Below are 25,930 nucleotides of genomic sequence, written 5' to 3' on the forward strand. Positions count from 1 at the left end.
GGTTCAAGTCCTGGCTGGGTCAGTTGTCATTTCTGTGTGGAATTTGCATGTTCTCTCTATGTTCATGTGGGTTTCCTCTGGGTGCTCCGGTTTCCCCGTTATCTCCTAAGATGTGTGCTATTGGTGAATTGGATTAAGTAAATTGGCTGTAGTGTATGAGTGTGTGTGTGTGTGTGTGTGTGTGAATGAGTGTGTATGGGTGTTTCCCAGTACTGGGTTGCAAATGAAAGGGCATCCACTGTGTAAAACATATGCTGGAATGATTGCTGGTTCATTCCACCGTGGCAAACCCCTGATAAATAAGGGACCAAGCCGAAGGAAAATGAATAAATGAATGAAAGGGCAATATTCAGCTTGAAATACAACTGTTTTAAAAATTGACATTAATAAGTTGTCTAAATTGATAGCAATGCATAAACTAATAGAAATTTTATATCTTTTAATATCTTCATGGAACAGGATCTTTATGATTTTGGGATATAAGAAAAATCTCTAATCCAGGATCATAAATGTAAATTTGGTTAAATGGGTATTATAATTTTGATGTTTTTTTTTTTACAGGCTTTATCATACCTGGGTCTGGATGTGACAGATGAGAAGAGAAGGCAGCTCAGAGAGAGTCTCACCACAGACCCACAGGGAACAGTCTCATATGGAGGTACAGATACATCCATAACACTCTTATCCCACAACTGCAATATATTATCCTGGAAAAAAAAATTATATATGTTTTTAATTGTTAACAAAATGTTCAGGCTAAAAAAATAGAAATTTAGTATTGTTTTGATGTGGACTTAAATGCCACATGAGGAATTCACATATGTCAAAATTAGATGCGAATATGAAACAGGGTGAAAAATATTTCGGGATTTATAATAGTTATATATCAGTTCCTTTTTAAAATCACCAGTGTCAAACACACTCAACAGATTCAGTTCAGTTGGAGCGTTAGGTTTCCATACAGCTTAATAAAAGGTTGCATGACTGAAAAAGGATTACCGCAGTTAAGCAAAAACCTTAAAAAAATAGGTAGTGCAGCACGCAAATTCAACATTACGGAAATAACCAAAATCTCTCTCGCACTGAGTGATTACCGGTCCAGCTTGCGTGCCTAAGGTTTCCAACCTCTGAAATAACCACAGGAAATAATCATGTTTTGACATGAGCAGAAATGCCTCTTATAAAGAGGGAATCACAATCCTGGAGTTTATATTTTGAAACACTTAGAATGAGTGTCGGAGGCAGATTGCGAGGGAAGGGAAATAATATTTGGGTTCAGTACAAACTTAGACAGCTAAGTATATTTCCAGGCTGCTCATGACAGGGAGTTTATGCTTCGCCGCAGGAAGATGCCGTCGCCCGCAAACCCTGATCAAAGTGCTTGTGCTAAAGCAAGAGCTCTGCTGGTTTCCTTGTACTTCAGCTGTGCAAACACTTAGAGCAAGAACACCTGAACATAAATATTCCCTCTAGACGCTCTTTCTCCTGTTATCAGGAATATGCTGGATGGATTTAGCTGAGTGACAGAAGAGAATATATTTCACTTTTTTTTTTTTTTGTTTAGCAAGCAAAAGTTAACCTGAAATCATACTTTTTAAAAATCTACACTACAGTTTGTTTTTAATGGTTAGAATTAAAAAAAATATATATATATATTATTATTGTTAAAAGCAGTTTATGTTGCATAATATTTTTGAGAAAAAGTATTTTTTATAGGTATGATTGATTAATCTAAAATTAAGTTAACAGCATTTGTTTAAATGTGTAACAATTATATTTTTTATATTATTTATTTTTTATATTTACTTTTTTATATGTTTAATTATTCATAATACGTTATAAAGAATTCTAGCATTATAAATGTTAAATGAGACTTTGGATCAATTTCATGTGTTTCAATAAGGTGTATAGGGAGAGAAAATGTAACATTTAGAAAATTATATTATGACTGAAGAAAATGGATGGAAATAAACAAGGACAGACAATCTTAACCGTTAATTCGTTTCTTATATACTGCTGCAAGGACTGCTACTGGGTTTAGCATGCTCATTCCCCAACAAGTACATGACTTAATTCTTCATTACGTCTCTTGTGTTGCTTAATCGGGACGGCATCACCGACAACAATGTGATGTTTTAAAACTGTCGTCCGCGAAGGTACCTCATTAAAAAGCGCAAGAAAATCTAATATCAATCCCTTGATATCACTCATCTGCTGCTCAAATAAGTGATATAGATGGCTGTTTAAATCAAATACGACTTCAGAATTTTGTAGTCTTATCACACAAATAGTGTACACAAGTGCTTTCTTTCTTTCTTTCTTTCTTTCTTTCTTTTTTTCTTTCTTTATTTCTTTCGTTTCTTTCTTACCACCAATGTTTTAATAGTTCATCATTGTTTCAACAGAAATATTAACTGTTATATAATATTACTGTTTTAAAATTTGTTTATAAGATATAAATTTTATGTCAGAATTATAAAAACAGGTGGGCTAATAATTCTTACTTCAACTGTATATGTTTCTTAAGCATCAAATGATCATCACCGGTGTCCTATAGCTGCCTGCACTCTCAGCAGTCACACTTTTTTCATTTATTTATTTGACCATGGTCTCACTCTTTTTATTCATTATTTTGCTGCAGCTCCGCTCTTTTTATTTATTCTCTCCCATCCCCGTGAGCAAAATGCAGCCTGCAGGTTAATGATGACGTAACTATCTTTCTGCTCAATGAAGATCTGATGATTTACTACATCAATAAATCTGACATAACTTTATCAGAAATTTAAAAAAAAAGGAGTTTGTTTTTTTTCCAAACGCACCAGCATAGCAGCGCCTTTGTGGTCCAGTGGTCAGCATGTTGCGTTACGACGCCGCTGACCTGAGTTCCGACCTCACCTGAGTATTTGTAAATTTTAGTGTTAAGACATATAATACTGTTTGAGATACTTATATAGGTTTATATATTTTATTTTTATTTTTCTGTCTGACCACCTTTACAAAGGTCAGGATATCTTTAAAGAATTTTCAACATAATATACATTCAGATATTACAGGAAAGGACATTGTGATGTTTTAAGGAATAGTGTTGAAGATTTAGCCACCCTTTAATGTTCTCAAATTTATGAAAAACATTTGAAGTTCTAAAGCAGCTGTTTCATTGAAAAAGACGAGATAGTATCATTAGAAACTGAAATGGAAATTAATTTATTTTAATATAGTCCGCCGTGAACAGATGTGGGCCGGTCTAAGGCTTGAAACTCCAGGACTGAAAAGGAGTCCCACTCCAGCCCTGCCTCATTGTGCTGAAATGTCTGTGTTTTGAGATATACAGAAATACAAAAAATACAAAGTATTATCTATTTAATGAGTGTGAATCATGACTTTCTGATTAATATTGACAAGATTAATGCACCAAAAAAAGTTTAAAAACACGAGTGCGCAGTGCAAACTTCATTGCTCAGTCTAGATTATAATAAAATCAAATGAATTGTTACCATTTTAATGTTTTACTGTATTTTAAACCTTAGTGTGTTTATTAAAACATTTTTAAAACTCTTAGTGTTTCCAATTAATCGAAATTCCAAATTTTTGACTGATAATGTGAGGATTTTGATGTTTTCTTCTATGCAGTTTGTTCTAATACTATTCTTTACTATGGCTGATTTTGCCTTTGTTTCTGTGTTTAGACTTTGTGGAGGCCACACGCAGTGTCTATCAGGAGAAGCTGGAGGAGGTGGGCTTGGGACAGGGACCGTTTATGTTCTCCTACCAGGAAGCAGCTAGTTTGATGGACACCTCTGCCTTTCATTCCCCAGTAAGTACAACTGTACAATTTCGCATTGCTGTGCTTGACTGTGACACAGACTAAAACTATCCTCACAGCACCTCCTCACATTATTGAGACTTCACTTTTTCCTGGAGTTGAGCGCGTCTGAAGATTTACCCAGCGTTCTTAAAGGAGCTTTTCTGCTGCTCAGGAAAGTTATCAAAGCTGTCCTTTAAGCTCTTAAACACTTCAATTGTCAGAGTTTGGATTTGTCTCATACTAATATGTAACCACTCAACTGCCTCTGGTCTTAAAGTGCCCCATAATGTGATTTATCTATAAACATTACCTTTCAATCAGTGCATAATGAAGTTGTTTGTCAATGTAAAAGGTCTGCAAAGTGTTAAAGATCATATGCATAGGGATAAGTGAAGTTATTGTCTTTTAAAAAAGAGTTGATTCTACTGTTTATATTACTAAATGCTAAAAAGCTTGCATACACTAAAATCTGTTACTTGTGCATACATATCTATGAAACTCTTTCACACAGTAATATTACTGTCTCCCTTTTTTATTATAATTTAAATAATAATTTTATCATAATAATTTTATTATAATTTATTTTATTATATTTTTATATTATTAATATTTTTAATATTTTTATATTATTAAAACTCTGCCCCCCACTGACTCTTTTGCCCCCTCATACACCCCCACACTCTCCTCATAATTTATACTCCACATAAACACTGCACTATTTAATATTTGCACATTTAAAATTGTACATATTCCTTGCACTTTGTTGCACTACTTCATCTTGAATTGTACATATCTACTGCATTTATACATTTGTAATTATGTTCATATCTATATGCATACATCTGGTTATTAATAGCAACCTTTGCATATGTTCATCTATTGTAAATCTCTGCATATAATGTTCATAGTACTTCCATCTGTGAATAAAACCCAATTGCACTTCATAACTTATACCTATATGCTGCACTTGCTGCTGTTGCATTCCTGGTTAGACCTAAACTGCATTTGGTTGCCTTGTACTTGTGCGTGTGTAATGACTATAAAGTTAAATCTAATCTACTCTAATTTTACTGTAAAAGCACCATTCACACATCCATAAAAAGTAAATTCTGACATCATTTTAAACTAAATTAAATGAAGACATTTTCCTTTTGCGTTCACACACAGCAGAATTGTGTGAATTAACTGGTTACAATGTCACAATGTGCCATTCCAGAAAAACTTGCAGAACAAAGTTTTCGTTATTTTTTAACAAGGTGCTGTTCACATCTCGTTACAGCAAAATGATCTGGAAAAGTCTATATGTGTGAAAGGGGCTTATGAAGAAGGGCTTGTGGCATGCTTGTGCATATAAATAGCTAGTTCAGTCAGAATATCTTATAATAAACTGCAGACTTTTTGCAGGTTTACCAATAGATTTGTCCTGCTAATGTTGAGCTCATATTGAGGTTGAAGCTGATTTTGTTACAGGCTAAATTGATTAAGTGAAAATCAACACAATCTTTACTGCACACAGATTTAGCTTTGCTGACATCTCAGATATGTCAATGTTGATCATAACAGACTGAGCCATGATGTGACCAATCAGAGCAGAGCAGACTCTTGGAAAGGATGGGCTTAGAAATTGGTCTTTTTTAATTAAATAAAGAACATTTAAATATTATAATGAGGCACTTTTAAATCCTTTTTACAGATATTTATGCTTTCGAAAGAGTGTTTCACCAGTATTGCTTCACTCTTTTCCTTTTCAGACATATGAATCAGAGTGCAGCTACAGCAGTGAAGAGCTGGAGGAGTTTCAGAATGAAGTCAAACATCTCCAGGTGCAGATGAAACAACTCAAGGTGAGAGCTCAGACAAACAGATGTAGCTGGACTAAAGCTGTTCCTTTAATAATTACACAAGTATAAAGCTCTGATAGCTGACTGCAGGATGCAAAATTAACATTCGTTTAAAGATTTATGATCTGAGATATTAGAATTGCCTTCATCTTTTGACTAATTATTCTACTGAAAACATCCTTTCCTTTCAAATCACAAAATATGTTGAAATACAAAAAAAATGTTTTGAATGAGCACTAGTTATTTAAAAGTGCTTCTAAACCTGTTCTAAAGGGGTTTAAACAAGACAGACAACAATCTATAACATCTTAATTATGATATTGATGTAAAATTGTAATAGATTACAAGTTCATTCATTCATTTATCCATTTACCTTTGGCTTAGTCGCTGAATATTAGGCATTGTCACAGTGGAATGAACTGCCAATGACTCATGTTTTATGCAACAGACCCAGTAATGGAAAAAAATAGGCAGTTCATGACCCTTTAAGATGATTTTTCATTAAAATGGTAGCAAATGGACATGATAAGAAAGAGAAAGGCCTATGATTGGAGACGTTTTGATGAATAAATCATAAAACATATTTAAAGTATAGATATTTTGTATTCTGTATATCCCAGATCTTAAACTGCCATTTTTTTGAGTTTTTAAACAATTTTGCAAGCAAACTAACGTCAAGATTTATCGCATTTTTCTCAGGTGATGCTGAAAGACACAGAGGACAGTAAGAAGACTCTGGAGGATGAACTGCAGAAGACAGCAGAGGTGAAGCCTAAAAAAAAGTTCAACTTGACTAATCTTAAATGTTTCAATATATGCAGTTCAACTATTAAGAGGCATGCAATCTGTTTTAATAAATGGATGACTTTTTTTGCCTTGTCATATTTGAGTATGCCAAATATATGTAATCCCAGCGTTTGAACATATGTGATCATTTAAGATGTTTGGTTGCCTTGTTTGTGTGTGTATGTGTGAAACAGAAGGCCACAGCAACGCTGGAGGAGAATAAGTGTCTGAAGAGTAAACTGCAGGTGGCAGAAGCTGTGCAGAGACAGACCAACAGTGCAGAGCAGGACTATGAGGAGGTCATTCAGCTCCTGGAGGCCGAAATCAAAGATCTGAAAAACCAGCTCGCCGGCAAGAACAAGAGAGGCTTGGAGGCCACTAAGGTACATTTTAGCACATTCCTCTGTTTGCTGAAAAAATATTCACATTATTATTATTCATATTATTATTTTTTGTACATTGTTTTTATTCAAATGTTTTACAATGCCACAAATTCTGATACAAACTTTTACATGTGTATACATTATTTTTACAACAGAATTTAACATCATATACTGCATATGAGGTTAAGGAAAGAGAAAAGAAAAGAAAAGAAAAGAAAAAGAAATTCTGGGAAAATAAATAAATAAATAAATATATATATATATAATTAAATAAATAAATAAAGATTGTTAGATATTCTTGCCTTAATTGCTGCTTTTTTGTTAAATATTCAATAAAGGTTACATAAAAATTCATCTACGTGCTAGAAGTGTTACAGTGTCACTGTAGGCTGATTTTTAGATAGCTCTATATTATCTCTACTGATTATTCATAAATATTTTAAGATATTTGTTTATGATCCCTCTATCTGTCTATCTGGGGGAGGCTCAACAAATGGTATTATTGAACGCCTACAGTGCTCTGTAATACTTTTGAAAATCATGATCGTAATGTTTATTTTAATGCCTAATAATAGATGGTCAGAAAGTAATACATTAAGTTAAGTTAGTAGTTTGAAATAATATCATGTGTAAAAATATATGGAGAAATAAGTCTGTAAAATAACAGAAAATGTACTGGCAGTTTATTACAATGTTTTTGTGCTGTAATATTCATCACCAAACCAGATAATACATTTCTTTAAATTATTAAAAATGTTAATAAAAGTCACTTAAAAGCTGGTGGAAGTTGTTGGAAAGATCAAGCTCCCATAATGCAATTCAAAAACATAAATAAATAAGGAAAAATAAAAAAAATCTAAAAACATGAATCACAAATTACAGAAACTGCTTATTTTCAGATATTTATATTATAATTGTTATAAGACTGTAAAGTGTGACATGATTAAAAGATGGACATAACTTGATTTCCATGTCATGATTTAAGCAGCGAATTATACTGTCCTGTCAAATGAGTGTTTAAAATGTGAAAAGAAAAAAAAAGAAAAAGACATTTACTGAAAATTAATAAACTGTAACATGTTGTATGGTGATTTTAAGGCTTGTTTGTCTTTTTTTTTACTCGGTTGTTTTTTATATTTGAATTAACCAAAATAATTTGAATAGTTTTAGTTCAAGTTATTCTAACTGCCAATTTCTTTTCAGGAGGATGTGATGGATCTGAACAGAAGGCTGACCGCCATTGACAGCCAATTCAGAAAGTCTGAACTCACTCGAAAACACTTGGAGATATCCAACAAGAAGCTCCTTGGCTTTGCCCAGGTAAACATAAAGCACATTTCAAAACTTAAACAAACTATCAGCTGTACACTACCTGACGAAAGTCTTGTCGCCTATCCAAGTTTTAAGAACAACAGATAATAACTTGACTTCTAGTTGATCGTTTGGTATCAGAAGTGGTTTTCTATGAAAGGCAAAGGCCTCTAGATTACACTTATTTTACCAAAATAAAATATGATCATGCCTTGATTTTTAATTATTCCATTAGGACAGTAAGGTCTGACTTGGCTCAGACAAAAGTCTTGTCACTTAACAGAAATAATGTACAGTATAGAATTTAAAATCATGGTGCAGTGGGAATTTTTTTTATATATTATAATATTGTGTATGACTCCAATGAGCTTGGAGAGCTGAACTTATTAATAAAGTCACCTGGAATGACAAAGCGTCCTTGCAGGACTCACAGAGTTTATCAAGATTCTCTGGATTCATCTTCAATGCCTCCTTCTTCATCTTACCCCAGACATGCTCAATAATGTTCATGTCTGGTGACTGGGCTGGCTAATTCTGGAGCACCTTGACCTTCTTTGCTTTCAGAAACTTAGACGTGAAGGCTTAAGTAAAGGAAGGAGCGCTATCCTGCTGAAAATTTGCCCTCTCCTGTGGTTTGTAATGTAATTGGCAGCACTAACATCTTGATACCTCAGGCTGTTGATGTTGCTATCCACTCTGCAGATATCTTTCACGCCTCCATACTAAATGTAACCCCAAACCATGGTTTTTCCTTCACCAAACTTGACTGATATCTGTGAGAATCTTGGGTCTATGAAGGTTCCAGTAGGTCTTCTGCAGTATTTGTGATGATTGGGATGCATTTCAAAAGATGATTCATCAGAAAAATCGACCTTTTGCCACTTTTCAAAATGATCAACTAGTAGTCAAGTTATTATGTGTTGCTCTTACAACTGGGATTGACGACAAGACTTGTCAGGTAGTGTATATAGACATCAGAAGTCCTTCAAAAATATATTTTTTTTACTCTGTTTTTACAGAATGTCCACAAAGTTCTCACCAACACTTACTTATTCGGGATTGAAAATGGGTAAGTTGTTTGAGTCAAACATGCTGAAAGTGTTATTGTCCTTCCGTTCTTGATCCTGACATCTGCTCATCCCACAGGAGTGCACAAGCATCTCCAGCAACCGACAGCCCCGACACACCGTCCCCGATCCCAGACTCGGCCTGCCAGCTCGCAGCCAAGGCCAAAGAGCTTGTGGATGGAGTCTGCTCGCTTTGCACTGAGGATCACAGTAAGTCAGAAATGTGCCGGAGATCATAAGCAGCTTTGCACATGCAGTCTGAATTCCAGTACAAACCTTTTGTCTTTTAGGCTCTTTACACTACTGCGCTTTCATTTTAGCAACTGACCATTTAAACTGAGCAATACAACCTTTTCTATGGACACTGTAGAATATCTGTTGATTTACAGTGTCCATATTTTGTGATTCCCAAGTGTTTTCCATTTATTTACAGTTGTAAATTGCATTATGGGACCTTGATCTCTGCTCTGTCATCTTTTGATGCTAAAAAAATTTACTCTACTGTTTAACAAATGCAAATAATGCAATTCAAAAGCATAAATACATGGGGAAAAATAAAAAAAAAATAAAAACATGAATCACAAAATATGGAAAACTGCCAATTTATGGATATTTTGTACAGTGCATATGTTTGTTTACTACTGGTTGTCAAGTTAGCAATGCTATCATGTATTTTATATTCTCATTTTGGCATTTTAAAATTAAGAAAACTTTCAGGATGCGCTTTCTGCCAAATCGGTTTCTTTAAATTTTGCGTGAAGTCACAAACATGAAAAGAAAATGATCATTATGTCCACAGGATCAGGGCTTTGATGAATTAGAGAAGGAAATGCAATGATCCATAAGAACTTTTCAGGGAGCCAATGTGGACAGCAAGTCTTTTTAGAAAAGTTGTGCATTTAATTCCTAAGGGCTCATCCTCATGGCCTGATCCCTTCTGAGGTTTCACCTTCCGCATTGATAGCTTTAGGGCATAGGGATGAGCCCTTTCCAATGGAACATGGTGTTCTACATCAAACAGCTTTCACATGCAAAGGATCATAAGGGTCCGAAGTGTCCCATTGATTGTACCTTCCGAAATGCTTCATTTTTAAAGGCCCATTAAAATGGCCATTTTAAGCACTTTACTTTGGAATAACACTTGAATGTGGCAGCCATGATTGTTTTTACTTCAAAGTGCTCTTTAAAGGGTGATATATGCCAGTGTTTCTCAACCATGCACCAACACTGCATGTTTTGGATGTCACCTTTGTCTGTTACATCTATTACAGGTCTTTCAGTCTCTGCTAATGCGCTAATGATCAAAATCAGGTGAGGTTTGATTAATGAGACAAGGAATATGTGCAGAGCTGGTGGTCTTCCAGGAACGTGGTTGAGAAACACTGATATTTGCTTTTTGGAATACACTGTGTTTTTAAGGTTTTTTTTCTTCTGTTTTTAAACTAAAACGGGGTTTGCAGGGCTTTTTTAGTTTAAAACTTCAGATAAGTGTGGATACCAGGCATTATTGTAGCAAATGTTGTGCATTTTAAAACAATAATGTTTAAGGTTAAAGAACTCTGTTTGGAGTGTGAATTATATCATTTGGGAAATTTTGTAGACTTCTTGTTTTAATGAACTCATGGTTGGTTATTTTACAGCATTACCGCAGTACGTAGAGGGATCTGTTGTGAAGGCCGAAGAGGACTGTGATTCAGAGTGAGTGGCTTTTTTGTTGTTGTGTTATGAAGCTATCAGCATTTCCCCCCTTGCACTGCTGCTGTCAGCTGAGTTTAGCTCAGGCCAAATGTTCATTTCTCTGTCACAAAACCCTTCACCAGAACTGCTGGCCTTGCAGAGGCTCTCACTTATCCAGTCTGACAAGGACACCAAAGCAGGCGTAACGTGGATAATTTTTTTAGACTTTAGTGTTTTAAATGGCATTAATCATCCATCACTGAGAAAGGAGAATAATTATTGCAGATGTGAAAAATAGTTTTTGAATTGAAACCAAAGATCACATAACTTCTAAGAATGTTTTCACTGTGAGATTTTCTTTCAGGTCTTTATTCATGTAAAGTCACATTGATTCTGCTAATGAAGAGATTGTTCTTTTCTACAAGTTTGACATTCATTAATTGTCATCCTTTCTATATATTAAATTATATAGTAAATTATAACTGGTTTCTGTTTTATCTTTATATCAGGGATGTCCAGATCAGGGTTTTTTTTTTTTTTTTTTTTTGCCTCCGAGTCATTTGATTTTGAGTTTTTTCTAAAATAAAATAAAAATAATTAAGAAGAACGAAGAAACAGATCCAGGATGTTCCTTATTTTTTATTTAATTCACCTTATTTTAACATTTAACAACTTGGTTACAAACAGAGTGCTTCTGTGTGGTAGTGGTAGTGTGTGTGCAAAATCAAGTAATAAATAACATCACTATCTTCACTTTTGGACTTTAGTGCAACAATAAATATTAAAAATGCAATAAAAAAAATTGCAGGCAATCCCAAGTTTACATATCTCGCAGTTTGCTATGGAAATGTTGTCGTCATCAACTTTATAATACCTCCAGACCACAGACATACTCGCACTTTCTGCTTCATGTTGCTTCTGTGTTCTACTTTGCCGGCATTGAACCAAAAGCATCTCAGCAAAAAAAGTGATGTCATGCGTCATGCCGCACATGTTGCTGTTTTTGTGTAAAGTCTAGAAAGAGATCTAACTTTGTGCCACTGCATAAATATTTATGTTTAAAAAAATTGAGAATACATATACATATATAATTTTGGAAGTAATATCTGATTCAAATCAAGTGTAAAAGTGTGTGATTGGGCCCGATTTTCTGTAAGTAGTAATTGCTCAAATAAAATAGTTTAAAGGTTTAATTTTTATATTGTAATATTTATAATATAAATACTCAGCTAACTATATTATCCATCTGATAATAGTAATTATATTACCACTAGCTATATTATCTGTCAACAGGAAGTTTCAAATATTTTAAATATAATCAAATTTAGTAAGATTAGTCTTTCCATAATAAATTGTATTATTTGTAATTTAATACTGAATACGAATGTTGTCTTATTTTTACATGATTGTATATATGTTACATTGAATGATGATGGAACAATTTAATTGAAGACTTTTCATCATCTTTAGCCCCTTAAAAACAAACAACTGTTTAGATCGTTGTTGTTTTCTCTCCTCATGTGCTCCTTGACCCAGTTTCTCCCCCACGTTAATTAAGTTATTTGATTAACCTTTTCGCCTCTTCTTTTACCTGATTATCCCTTGGATTTATATCTTTTACTTTCCTTGTGTCTCTGTCAGGTTTCTACTCCTGTTATTCCTGTAGAGGTTCATGGGTGATTAAATTAAAAGACTGTTTATGTTATACTCCACATTTCTATCATGTTTTCTGGTAGCATGATCAAGATTGCCTAGTTAAACTAATTACCCTAGTTAAGCATTTAAATTGCACTTTAAGCTGAATCATGTATCTCGTTAAACAGCACTGGGGAAATATTTGAAACTGAAATTCCACAGGTCGTGTTTTGTCTGACGTGTAGTGCAAAGAGTGAATCAAATGTAAAGATCCAAATGCAGTCTTACGGGGTTATGGAACTCAAAATAAAACATAAACAAAACACAGACAGGGAGAACACTCATTCGCAACATATCTGGCTATATATATATTTGGGGTGGAGACAATAACTATGGTAATTAACGAGAGACAGCTCAAATGAATAGGCGTGACAAATGAAAGCATAGAACTAAACAAAACATCAACATAACAGGGATCGATTTGCAATTGTGCAATTTTGGTGACTGTCGCTTTAAATTCAAATGACATTGTGCTCTTTTTTAAAAAGGGCGGAGCTAAAAAAGCCTGTGTGTCAGCATGGTGGCAGATTTTAAAACAGGATTAACTTTATTTATGTGAAAAACAGAAAAAGTAAAGAAAAGTGTCTCAGAAAAATGCAGTCTACGGAGACTGCACTACATTTGTATATCCTAAAAGTGAACAGGTTATGTGGTGCCGCGTTTCATTTGAGTTAAATATGAATCACTTTGAAGAGATTTTGTCTGAAACAGGTACACCTGTACAGACATCTTTATGATCCGTCCATGCATGATCATAGGCAGAACCAGATGACAAATAATTCTTGGCTAGAAATAGCAGTGGGAAAGGAGGAAAGTTTTTGTTAAAAAGTTTAGAAAAACTTGAGGGATAAGTTTGTTGAGGCCAAATAGAGAGGCCGTGGAAAAAGTGGAGACCTGGGTGGTTTAATACACAATTACAGACTGTTTTCCCCATTCCTTTTGATTTAAAACAATTTAATAGTTACAAATCTATAAGAAACTAATTATTTCATTGATAACTGGAAAGGAATATTTGAGCCAATCGGTTTACAATATACTGATCTCCTGTTTTTCTAGGCTTTATTGGTAATAGTGTTGGACCATTATTGCCTTGGCATATAAGCAGAGGACACAAACTAGCCAGATAGTGATGTGTGAATTGTGGAGTGGATTAAATCTATTTAAAAAAGTCAGTATTTTTTTGTAAGTGTACTTTTTTTGGCTTTTATTCTTTCCATAATAAAAAAATATAATTGATGAGCAACCCATGTCCTGTTGTCATTGAAATTTAACTTTAATAGGTAGAACTGTTTGAGATATGAACAAAAGCATGTGATGCATCAAAGTTTGATTTAAAAAAAAATCTTGAATGGTTATAAATATCTTTACAATCATTAAAATAAATTATGAAAATACTTAAAAATTCTTGAATGATGTTAATGAGATGATGTAGTTCCGGAAACTTCCTGCTCCTCTGTTTATCCATCCGACTTTACAATGAATTTTTTTTTGACTGCCCCCTGTCATTTTAAAGACTATCATTTTATATCCTGTACATGTGTGTGTGTGTGTGTGTGTGTGTATATACATATACATACAAACAACGGAGCCTCATCCGTCTCGTGAGGTGGGCACGCAGTCAGTGGAGGTCTGCGACGTGGTTTTAGGCGAAAGTATAAATCAGCATTTAGTCGCTGATATACTTCCATACTTTAGCAGGTATATAGTTAAACATCTAACGGCGAATGGCTGCTTTTTACTTAACGCTGTTTACGCTAATGAGGGAGAGATTGTGACTGATGGGTGACAATGTCACCTCTGATGACATGTAGAAAGGAAGAATGTCAATCAAAGTGTTTCTACAGACTGTTTTTATCGTGTGATTATTAAAAAATAGAATTAATACATTTTTACTATTAAAGGCTCACTACGTTTACACTACTGCCGCACAACTGTGTTTAAACTGTGTTATTTTTGCATGATAGGTCCCATTTAATACGCTGCATGTAATATTAAAATCACATCAGTTTTATTGTAATAATAAACATTTTAAATACTTCATTTTCTTTTTCTTTACAAATTATTCATATGTAACTATTAGACAAAATATATTCAAAAAGTCATTTAAATGGTCATAAGATTTTTTACACTGCCTTAAAAGATCAAGGAACAAGTGTCATTTAAATCTGTGGTGTCTTTTGTTCCAGTCTCCAGTGGCCACAGCCTCCTGTCCTCGGGACTCCAGCAGCCGAGCGAAGAGGACAATAGAGCCTCCAGATGAACCAGATCATCCACAATATCTGAACTCAAAGCATACTGTGGAAAAAAAGAGACTGTGAGCTTTCACTCCTTCAGTTCATTCTTCAGAGGCCTGAGCTCAACTCAAACTCATTTTTTAAAGCCGTCCATGTGTATATATAACAAGTAGCAGAACTCAATGTCATAATATAAAGCAGAAATCAACCCAGGGGACTGAAATCGGCTCTTTGAGATGCTCGAATGCGGTTTCAGTCATGTCAGCAAAACATTTACAGCAGATGGTTACCATACACAGATGATTTTTTGTCCGAATATTTCCTCATTGAACAACTGTAATGAAACACATGCGACCGTGCAGCTGACCTCTCTATTAGAGTTAGGTGTGTTATATACATGTATGACATTTCACTTTAGAAATACACGTTGGGACAGTCCTTACTCGTCATCATTTGATATGATGCTTATTTGTATCTGTTCTGAGAAGTGCTATGACGTTTTGAAGATTTTATATTTTGGGTCCAGATATTTTATTATTATTCAGAGACACGTAGACATGCTCGCTTCTGAAGTATGTGCGCGGCTGCCATCTTGAACCTTGTAAATCTTGCCGTTGAACCTTCTGTGTCCTCTTCTTCACGTCTCCCGTGATCATGTCAGTTTGCGCTTGGACAAGTTTGCGCGTAAGGTCTGTCCGATGTCATTCAGCATCCTCTACATTACTATTGGTCTGTATGATGGATGGGAACTTCGCTTGAGACTGCTGAATTTGCTGGAAAATAAGTCGCACAAAGGCCAAATCACAACAAAGACTAGATAACAATAGATAAATGCAGTTGCATCACTGCGACACAACGAAGGCTGTCTAAATTTAAATGCTGCGTTGTTGTGATCCACTGTTTGGTCAAATATGGACGAACTTGATGTTGGGTTAATATTTTTAATTAAAGTTAAATTGCATTTTTAACCCAACCATTGGTTTTGTCCATTTTTCACACAACATTGTGTTACAACCCAGCAGGCACAGGACGTCAACATGATGTCAGAATGACGTTGTACCCCAACGTCACGGGACGTTTTGTTTTGCTTAGAAATGAAAATCAGGTTGACGTCAAAACCCAACGTAAAGCTGATGTCAATGTCCAACGTCGGACAGATGTAGCATTTAGGTCACTTTCCAACACAACCTACAAACAACCAAATATCAACATCTAATGATGTTACAGCTTGAAGTTGTGTGGACGTCAACAGTATGACATCTATCAGGTGTTGGATTTTGATTGCCATACCTGACGAATAAATGTCAGTAATGGTCGTCAATATGACGTTGGTTTAAGATGTTGGCTTGATTTTGGATTTTGGTCTCTTTCTAACACAACCTAAAATCAACCAGATGTCAACATCATTTCACGCCATTATTGGACATCAAATTAACATTGTCCTTAGATGCTGGCAACCTAAATCTAACCTAATATTAACGTCTTATGTGTCTGCTGGGAACAAGCCAGCATTTTTTTTAGAGTGAAGGCTTCCTTTTTTTATTCTTTTATTTTTCAGACAACAGATGTATCTTTTGGCGCTAGAGCTGTTTAACTGAATATAACAGGGCTTGAGGTTAACGCTTCAGTAGAACAGGTGAAATTTTTTTTATAAGCGAGCTAAAAAATTTTGTCCAACCAGACAAGTAACCCAAAGTGTGAAATTTTTCTGAGCTATTTTTGTTTTTAAGCCCTGCCTTGTGCAGTAAGTCCAGCCTGATCTCACAAGGAAACATAACTATTTTACATTTTGTCAGTTTAGTTGCTAATTTGTAGAGATTCATACAAGTTCAGTCGTACGAAAATGTATGATTTTAAAAAAGAGGCGTGGCACCAAACCCCGCCCCTAAACCTAACCATCATTTGGGGACGAGCAAATCATAGTAAACTGTAAAACGGAGAGCGTACAATTCATACAAATTAGCCACTAAATCAACGAGTTACAAATTGCCGTGAGATTGCGTTGATCAGATTGATTTTCACCAAAAATTTTAAATAAATAAGTGAGCTTGAGGGCGGCTCAGTGGTTAGCACTGTCGCCTCACAGCAAGAAGGTCGCTGATTCGAGCCTGGGCTGGGTCAGTTGGCATTTCTGTGATGAGTTTGTATGTTCACCCTGTGTTCCCGTGAGTTTCCTCCGGGGGCTCCGGTTTTCCCCACAGTCCAAAGACATGCACTATAGGTGAATTGGGTGAACAAAATTAGCTAAAGTGTATAAGTGTGTGTGAGTGTGTTTGGGTGTTTCCCAGTACTGGGTTACGGCTGGAAGGGCATCCGCTGTGTAAAACATATGCTGGAATAGTTGTCGTTTTATTCCTCTGTGGTGACCTCTGATAAATCAGAGACTAAGCTGAGGGAAAATTAATGAATGAAATGAGCTTGACCAAAAAAAGACACACACAAACACAGAGACAAACATAACATAAATTGAATTGTGCTATTCATAACATATACAGCTCAACAACACGACATAATCAGAGAACTGTTTTCACAAATACCAGTATGACAGCAAATTTTGCAGTGATTTCATCTGAATTTATGTTCAAAAATATAACATAATATTAATATTAAACAGTAAATTTGACCTCTATCACACTGAAGTGTTTCTATATTAAACAACTGAGCAAGTTTGAACAAATCAGGTGAGTCACTGATTCAATGATCCATTCCGAGCACACATAAAAATTCCCAAGTAAATTTAAACGTGCTGTTGTCAACTTATTTATATATATATATCAATATTAAAACCATGGTCAGAAAAATAAATAAATGAAAGGTTAACGTCAAGCCCTCTTTACAGCCCAGACTATCCCGAGATTCATTGCAAGTCTCTCACAAGGATTACACATGAATATTGCATTTCAGTTTAGCTGATATCTAACAATACAAATGTCAAAAATACAAACCCTTTTAAATGTAACTTATTTTACGAAGATGAATTTTTTATGATTTATATTTTTAACCTAAATATACATAACAAGGTAGGTTGTATTGTTTAAAGTCACTCTAAAAACATTCATTACTAATGTTCCTGCTGCTTCAGATCAATCTTTAGTAGAACTAACACTCAAATCAGCCTTTGTGGACTTCGAAATATGCAGTCTCGGAATCCAAACACAGGTAAACCATTACTATTACACACTACTGGACGCTATCATTTCTTACAATAGTTTGCTGCAGTTTTATCGGATGTCGCTTTAAACACTTGCTGAATTCTGATTGGCTGACAATTAACCTTTTGTTCTTGCACTAATTAGTTTGTTCACATGATGGCGGCACAAAACAAAAACAAACTACTGAAGACAGCAAAAGACTTACGAGTTATGATCACAATTGTAATGCGAAGACTGGAAAAAAACCACACAAGTATCATAGTAATCACTCAACCATCAGTAGTATAAACTAATCAAAGACTAATCCTTCTGCGCACGTGTCAAACGCCTTAAAAGCTTCTTATATTCCAGGTAAACTGAGCAGGATTTGGTTCGTCATGGCACAAGCATATGGAGAAACAGAGTCATATTGCAGCTCCACCCTGAATTCGCCCATTCAAGCCCAACAAAGGCCACGGTTCAGGTTACTGTTTTCATAAGCACACTGTATTTGGCTCTTTTGTCTCGCCGTATAGGACTTACAGTCAATTATATCAATATGTAATAAGATGCGATCAATCATTTGCTGAGGATGTGTGTGTGTGTACACGGTTACGCAGATGGTTTGTTGATGTTAATAACAGCACATGCTCTACAGATGCCGACATGTAGTCCTGTGATTGAACTAGATTGCATCATATGTGTGGCCTAAATATCTTTCTTTTAATGTTTTTAATAAAGTCAGAACAAACGTGTGAGGTGTGCTTTGGATTTCATTTCACAGATCGGATTTTTGGGGGATTTTGTATGTATTATTATGAATGTTGCTGTGTGTGTGTGTGTTGATGGACGTTGCTGGGCCAATGTTGCTCATCATCATACAATATTTAAAATTTGATTTGGCTAGCAAGGGCTGCATGCTGACACGGTTTTAATACTTGTGTAATCTGCAACAGCTCGGTCTGTTTTTTCCAGATGTGGCTTCACACATCTGTTCAGTTAAAGACGCATCACTGAATTTGACCTTCCAGTGACCTCTTTCTGGTAATATGCATGTACTGCACCTCAATTATTAAGTTGTAAACATACAAACCAAACAAATGGATAATACACAGATATTTAAAGCGGAGTGAGGGTGGACACTCTTGGTTTTGAGTGTGTGTTTGAACAGACATATTCACATAATAATAATAATAATAATAATAATAACAATAATAATAACATCTAAAAATGTCAATCTTGGAGGGTTTTCTCTTTAACAAAATAAATTTTGTCTTAAATGAGCATAAACAGTGAGGAAAGCCATCTAATGCTTTCATTATAGATGTGTGCATTTTGAAAAGTGACACTGCTGTTATTTAATGTGATCAAACGAAAAATCTAAATGAGGATTAATTCGCTGCTCTTTAATCAGAATTATTCAATTATACAGTGAAGAACATTTTTTTGAGATTTGATAATTCCATTTCTTTATAATAGCTATTCATTTTAATAGGCTAAACTTGCATTTTTTGCTGCTTTTTCTAATGTATGTATTCTATCCTTTTTTTTAAATAAAGATGAATAATAATAAAATAATAAAAACATATTACTGTCCATTTAAACTGTTTATTTAGAGTGACACAGCTCCAGGTAAATAGATATAATAATTCGGGGATTTTATTTTTTGTTATGCTTTATTTTCACATAACAAGAAGACTTGTCTCTCAGCTTCTCTAGATTTACTAGATGTGTTCAAAGTATATCTTAAGTTTAAAAATAAAATGTTCATTTAGTACTTTTTTTTCCAGAAAATGACAAAGTGACAAATATCTGCATCATGTTGTGTTTAAAAGTAAATGTAAATGTTTCAACATTTGGCAACTTATTTGTTATTTTATACCAAATGCTGATTTTTTTTTATTTGAAATTTATTATATACATGTATGTATATATATGTATATATATATATATATATATATATATATATATATATATATATATATATATATATATATATATATATATTACTGTCCATGTATGTCTATATACATACTAAAGATTTGTGTATTTAATAAACATGTAGAAGTATTAACATTTATTTAAAACGGGTTTAAAAAATATGTAATGTTAGGATTCATGTGGCAGCAACTTTAAGTATTGATATACTTGTGGAAACCATTTTTAAGGGCTATTTGATGGCTAGAATGTTCAAAGAACAGCATAGTTAAAATGAAAATGAAAAATCATGGTTTGGGGGTGTGCGAGAGATTTGCAGAGTGGATGGCAACATCAACAGCCTGAAATGTCTAGACGTTTGTGCTTCTCTAGATTTACTAGATTACATTTACTAGAGATTTACTAGAGACCAGTTACATTACAAACCACAGGAGAGGGCAAATTCTTCAGCAGGATAGCGCTCCTCATACTTCAGCCTCTTCATCAAAATTACTGAAAGCAAAGAAAGTCAAAGCGCTCCAGGATTGGCCAGCCCAGTCACCAGGCATGAACATTATTAACCATTTCTGGGGTAAAATGAAGGAGGCATTGAAGATGAATCCAAAGAATCTTGATATACTCTGGGAGTCCTGCAAGAACATTCTTTGCCATTCCAGATGACTTTTTGAATAAGTTATTTGAGTCACTGCAGAGATGTATGGATGCAGTCCTCCAAGCTCATGGGAGTCATACACAATATTAATTCTTTTTCCACTGCACCATGACTTCATATTCTATATAATCTGAGCAAAGTCAGACCTTACTGTCTTAATTAAATACCAAGGCATGATCTTATATATCTTGGTAAAATGAGCGGAATCTAGAGGCCTTTGCGTTTTATATAAGCCACTTCTGAATATATATAAGTGTGTCTAAATATATATATATATATATATATTTTTTTTTTTTTTTTTTTTTACAGTTGAAGTCAGAATTATTAGCCCCCTTGAATTATTAGCCCCTCTATTTAGTTTTCCCCCATTTCTGTTAAAGGAGAGCAGATTAACACATTTCAAAACATAGTAGATTTAATAACTCATTTCTAATAACTGATTTATTTTATCTCTGCCATGATGACTAAATAATATTTGACTAGATACTTTTCAAGACACTTCTATACAGCTTAAAGTGACATTTAAAGGCTTAATATATATATATATATATATATATATATATATATATATATATATATATATATATATATATATATATATATATATTATTCATCAGTAAAAATTAGATGGCATCTTCAAAATTACAATAAAATCCCAGACAACTGTTTTGTTCTTGTTAAACAATATTTACTGTGCAAGTTGCAATATTTATACACAATAACTGAAAGTCCAGTATTTAAAATTTTTAAATGAAGTATGTACATTACCTAGTATGTACAGCTCCACACAGGAACTGACTGCATTTACTAATGAAACCTCACCAGAAACAACTGAAGAATGTTACAAACAGCTTTCTTTTCTACTCCAAATGAGCACACAGCCATGATCGCAACATCTGTACAGACGCTTTCTCCAGAAAACTGTCTACTTGAAACACCAACAGAGTTTGATTCCTGTTATTAACACATCTGAAGTGTGTGTGTCTTGATGCAGTCTTAAAATGTCCTAGAGGTTTTTTTTTTTAACTCCTGCTGTAGGAGTAATGCTGGTGTGTGTGTGTGTGTGTTGCTCTCCAGCGCCTCCTCATGGAGAGATGTGTGTGTGTGTGTATCAGAAGGGTCTCTGCAGGAAGGAGATTGGAGGAGAGCCGACGCTCCGCGGGCTCTGCAGATGAGATTCATATGAGCCCGGAGTCATCCCTACTATTGAGTCTCCATGAGGAGTTTCTCCATGCAGAAAATCATCTTCCTCCTCCATAGAGCCCTGACAGAACACAACACAGGGTGAATCAAGATGCTCTGAAATTCATTCTGTTTTAGTTTCCTTGTGGAGACTTGGGGATAAAATACACTTCAATCCTGTCCCTTTCAATAGTACCGTAGTGTTTATTATAAATAACCTGTTCTGTGTCTTCATAGTGTTTAATGAAAAATGATCTCTCCGCTCTCTGTCTACTGACATGAGGAGAACCTGTCAATCACATGACATCACAACAATAGCAAGGATCAACCGTCCAATCAAAGCCTGATGAACAAAGTCAAGCCCCGCCTTACATTTTGTCTAGTTTGAGAGGCAGTTGTAGTGCCATAACATGAACGAGGATGCTTTAAAGGGTGAGCTCACAAAGAATTTGGTTCTTCTGTTGAAGGCAAAGGAAGATAAACTGACATCCATAGTTTGAACAACAAAATACTATGGAAGTCAACAGCAATTTTTAAAACATTCTTCAAAACATCTTTCTTTTTGTTCAACAGAAGAAAGAAGTTTCCTATGTGCTGTGTGAAAGCTCTAATTTGTTAACATGGGCATCAAACAAAACCCCCGCTCTATATATGAGTAATTTTATTATTTCTTTCTATTATTTTACTAGTTTCATTTTTTTATGTCTAATTCATAATATTTTGCAACTGCTACAATTATTTTATTTTTATTATTTATATAGCTAATTTTTGCCATTTCTAAAATAAAGTACTTAATTACGCTGCCTAGTAACTACATGACTAGCAGCTTTATCATGCATTTATTAAAACATGCGCAGGCTTATGCATGTCTAAATTTCATTGCACGCGTGTCCCAGAGACTTCTGAATTTGACTGATATAGTAGGAACATTTGAAGTGGACCAAAAAAGCTTTTCAAAATTGCCCTAAAACAAGAATTGATGTTGTTTAATAGTTTTAGGAGAACTTTGATGACAGTTGATGATCCACTTCAAATGTTGACTGCTGTAGTTGGATAAAAAAAAAAAACAAAGTAATTTTTTGCTGTTCGCTGTATTAAAAATGCTGTGTTCCACACAATTCTTTCATGTTGTTGCAACACAAATTAAGTGAACTTTTACTAATTTAAGTGAATTGAACATAAAACAATCTAGTTGTCCACAAAAAAACTCAAGAAGTTTGTTGATTCAACGCACTTTAAATAAGTAGTTTGAACAAGTGTTTGATCGACGGACAAACAGACAAACCACCCCTTTCAATCCGAACATTCATTTAGATCAATTCAAGTGTTTGAATGAATGTTTTTTAAATCTTATGGAATCATCAATCCAATTACAAACACATTATTTAGGAGCATGTTAGGAAATATAGGAAAAACCTGACATTGCGTTATTTTGTATATGTTGCTATATATATTGCTATATAGACGCACAGTTTCACCAGATGACTTAAATATATCTATTTAGAAAAAATTCATTCATTAAGATAGACTGGGATGATCAAGTCTTTTTCAATATTTATATATATAAATACGACATAGCAAAAAATAAAAGTGAAATAAACATGGTTTTCTGCCAAGTCTAGTAGTACTCAGATATAGAAATTGAACAATCAAGCGTAAAACATGGTCAAAATTGTATAAATAATTAAAAAAATGTAGATATTTTTATCTTTTAACAAAGTCCCTTTAAGGCAAGTCATTTCATTTGGCGTCTGAATGGGGGGTTTGCTAAGCTTACGATTACTTTACAAATTTGGAACCACCAATAAAATTAAACAACATTTGTCTCACAAGTTTAGTTTCTTAACGTCCGAATCAAACTAAATCTGCATATGTTCAGGTTGCCCGAGCTAATGCACATTCGAAAGAAACGAGATCACGACACCAACCTCTTTTAAGACCAATCTACACGTTCTATCATTCTCTGGTTAATAATCGTCTGATCGCACTGCTTTTCTGAAATAATCCACAGCTTCAGTCATGATGGCGAGTCTCCTCCAGAAATGACAGCGCCTTTTTGTTTACAAGTTTGTTAGGTGTTTGAATACCTTGTGTCCATATCATCCAGATAACAAAACTAAAAAACTTTTGTTTTCAAGTATAGTTGGTTAATTTAAAAGCACAAACTTCAAGCTCTATGAGGATGTATCTCTTATTCCAGTGTTTTTGTTGACCACCAAACTGCCGTAAAAGCGCACATCTGGTCCGAGCTTCTCTGTCAGTCTATAGCGATCAATGATTGGCTCCTGTGCTAGTAGGCAGGGCTTCATTCGCCATATTGACCGTTCAACTTTTCCCCATTAAAACTATACGAGTGACATGTCTTGTGTATTCTATGGTCTTTACTTTTAATTCTTAATAAATAATCTAATACTGCGATGTGACTATTGTAGATACCCACACTGCAATATTGACGCTCAAACTATATATTGAGCAGCCCTAAAGCACATAAATATCGGCACTGTGAATGCAGGTTAGTTGATCACCTTTGGGATTTCCTTCTTGGGCACACCAATCATACAGTCTGACGGCTCCTCCCACACCTGGTAGATCGGCTCAATGAGTTTCCCAGAACTGTCACAATAAATAAATAAAAATGTAAGTAAGTATGTGAGTCTAGTCGATCATTATTCCAGGGTTAAATGGTTTCTTTATTACCTTTTCAGAAGGTATGGATCAAAAGGGAAGAAACTATCCAGGGGGTTTGTGTTGGTGGCCACTGAGCTGCCGCCCACAGAACTCCTCACCACTGGCAACAGGTGCCGGTTGTTGCGCTCAATGATGGTGTAACAGAACACGAGCTGGTACTTCCTGCCAACAGATGGGTGAAATTGCCCTCAGTTGTGGTTCTTGTATGTTCATAAAGCTATGTAATTCGATGACGCATGTTTCTGGTGCTGTACCTGGTGATGGCTGCAAACATGTTGGTGACAGCAGGCAGACAGACCCTCAGTGGGTTGAGCTGACACATCACAATACGCTCCAGATTCAAACCCTGAAGATACGCCAGCCCTGCAGACGGGGGGTACAAAATTTAGAAGCATTCAAAATTAAAAACCATTTTTAATTTGACAATTTTACGTATATAATCTTCCTATTTGTTCATGTTAATTTATTTGTATTTCTATTTTATTTTAAGCCACTCCTAATTTTCATTGCCAATCTCAGCCAATCATATTAGTTTGTTTTGGATCAATTTGAAATTTACACAACCATTTGAATTACACTGAAATTTGTTGCAATAATGAAAATACATAGTAATAAATACATGTGTATATGCAAATGTAAAATAAATCATTAATAGTCTGTAACTACATAACAAATTTGAAGAAGTCACGCATCATTTTACAACTTAAAGGGGTGGTCCACTACAATATCATAATTTAAACTTTAGTTGTTTTGTAATGTAGCTGGGTGAACATAAAACAACATCTCTAATTGTAATACGCTCAAAGTTTAACGTAAAGAGAGACATTGGCTTTTACAGAGTTAGTTGAGCAAAGCCTACAGTGAGCGTGGTTTTGGACTACAAAAAAATACATCCGGGTTAATGAAGTCAAAAACCCTTCAGGTTATGCACATACACCCCATGCAGTGAAGAGACATGGCCAGATGTGCTGTAATGTTGTAGCAGAGAATTTTCCTGGTAACATGGAGCCAATCTGTGAATCATAGCACATTATGTTCGCTGAAAAATCCGAACCTCTTGAGGGTGGGCTTTCATAGGAACTAGGAAATATGACAGTGGTTTTAATGTTAGCCGAGTAGCTGTATATAATCGAAGTAAGATATATGAAAAAATAACATGATTTGTTACAAATGAAGCATGAGCACACATTGCTTTGCACTCCATAAACACAACCAAACCTTAAAAATACACTCTGGACCAATCCTTTAAACTGACAATGCAGTTTAAAAACAACAACAAAATACTACATATATAAAACTTAATTTCAACATCATATTAAGTTTTAATATTAACATCAAACTAAATATCAGAATGCAGAATTCTTTAAACATTCCAAAATTATTTTACGGTAACACTTTACAATAAGGTTTATTAGTTAATGTTACTTAATCCATTTACTAACGTGAACAAACAATGAACAATACCTTTACTACAGTATTTGATCCTGTTAGTTAATGTTAGTTAATGAAAATACAGTAGTTCATTGTGAGTTCATGTAAA

General features: G+C 34.5%; 2 protein-coding genes across 6 annotated transcripts in view; one reads left to right on the top strand and one right to left on the bottom strand.

Annotated features, from left to right (window-relative positions):
• The window catches only part of si:dkeyp-72e1.9, a 91,241-nt gene extending 72,556 nt beyond the window's left edge, over window positions 1-18,685 (top strand). For all 4 annotated transcript variants that reach the window (XM_005164110.6, XM_073944756.1, XM_686752.7 and 1 more), the window contains exons 13-22: window positions 562-658; window positions 3,687-3,814; window positions 5,557-5,649; window positions 6,346-6,411; window positions 6,627-6,815; window positions 8,019-8,135; window positions 9,146-9,195; window positions 9,273-9,403; window positions 10,834-10,891; window positions 14,752-18,685. In XM_005164110.6, the coding sequence (XP_005164167.1) occupies window positions 562-658; window positions 3,687-3,814; window positions 5,557-5,649; window positions 6,346-6,411; window positions 6,627-6,815; window positions 8,019-8,135; window positions 9,146-9,195; window positions 9,273-9,403; window positions 10,834-10,891; window positions 14,752-14,812 (990 nt within the window). In that variant the 3' untranslated portion in view covers window positions 14,813-18,685. The remainder of the gene's footprint in view (window positions 1-561; window positions 659-3,686; window positions 3,815-5,556; window positions 5,650-6,345; window positions 6,412-6,626; window positions 6,816-8,018; window positions 8,136-9,145; window positions 9,196-9,272; window positions 9,404-10,833; window positions 10,892-14,751) is intronic.
• A 2,501-nt stretch (window positions 18,686-21,186) lies between these two features.
• rrn3 (RRN3 homolog, RNA polymerase I transcription factor) overlaps window positions 21,187-25,930 on the bottom strand; it is a 13,443-nt gene continuing 8,699 nt past the window's right edge. For both annotated transcript variants that reach the window (XM_701870.7, XM_005164109.5), the window contains exons 15-18: window positions 24,645-24,753; window positions 24,400-24,552; window positions 24,228-24,315; window positions 21,187-21,784 (exon numbers count right to left, since the gene is read on the bottom strand). In XM_701870.7, the coding sequence (XP_706962.2) occupies window positions 21,632-21,784; window positions 24,228-24,315; window positions 24,400-24,552; window positions 24,645-24,753 (503 nt within the window). In that variant the 3' untranslated portion in view covers window positions 21,187-21,631. The remainder of the gene's footprint in view (window positions 21,785-24,227; window positions 24,316-24,399; window positions 24,553-24,644; window positions 24,754-25,930) is intronic.

The sequence above is a fragment of the Danio rerio genome, chromosome 3 (assembly GCF_049306965.1).
Source record: "Danio rerio strain Tuebingen ecotype United States chromosome 3, GRCz12tu, whole genome shotgun sequence".
NCBI lineage: Eukaryota > Metazoa > Chordata > Actinopteri > Cypriniformes > Danionidae > Danio > Danio rerio.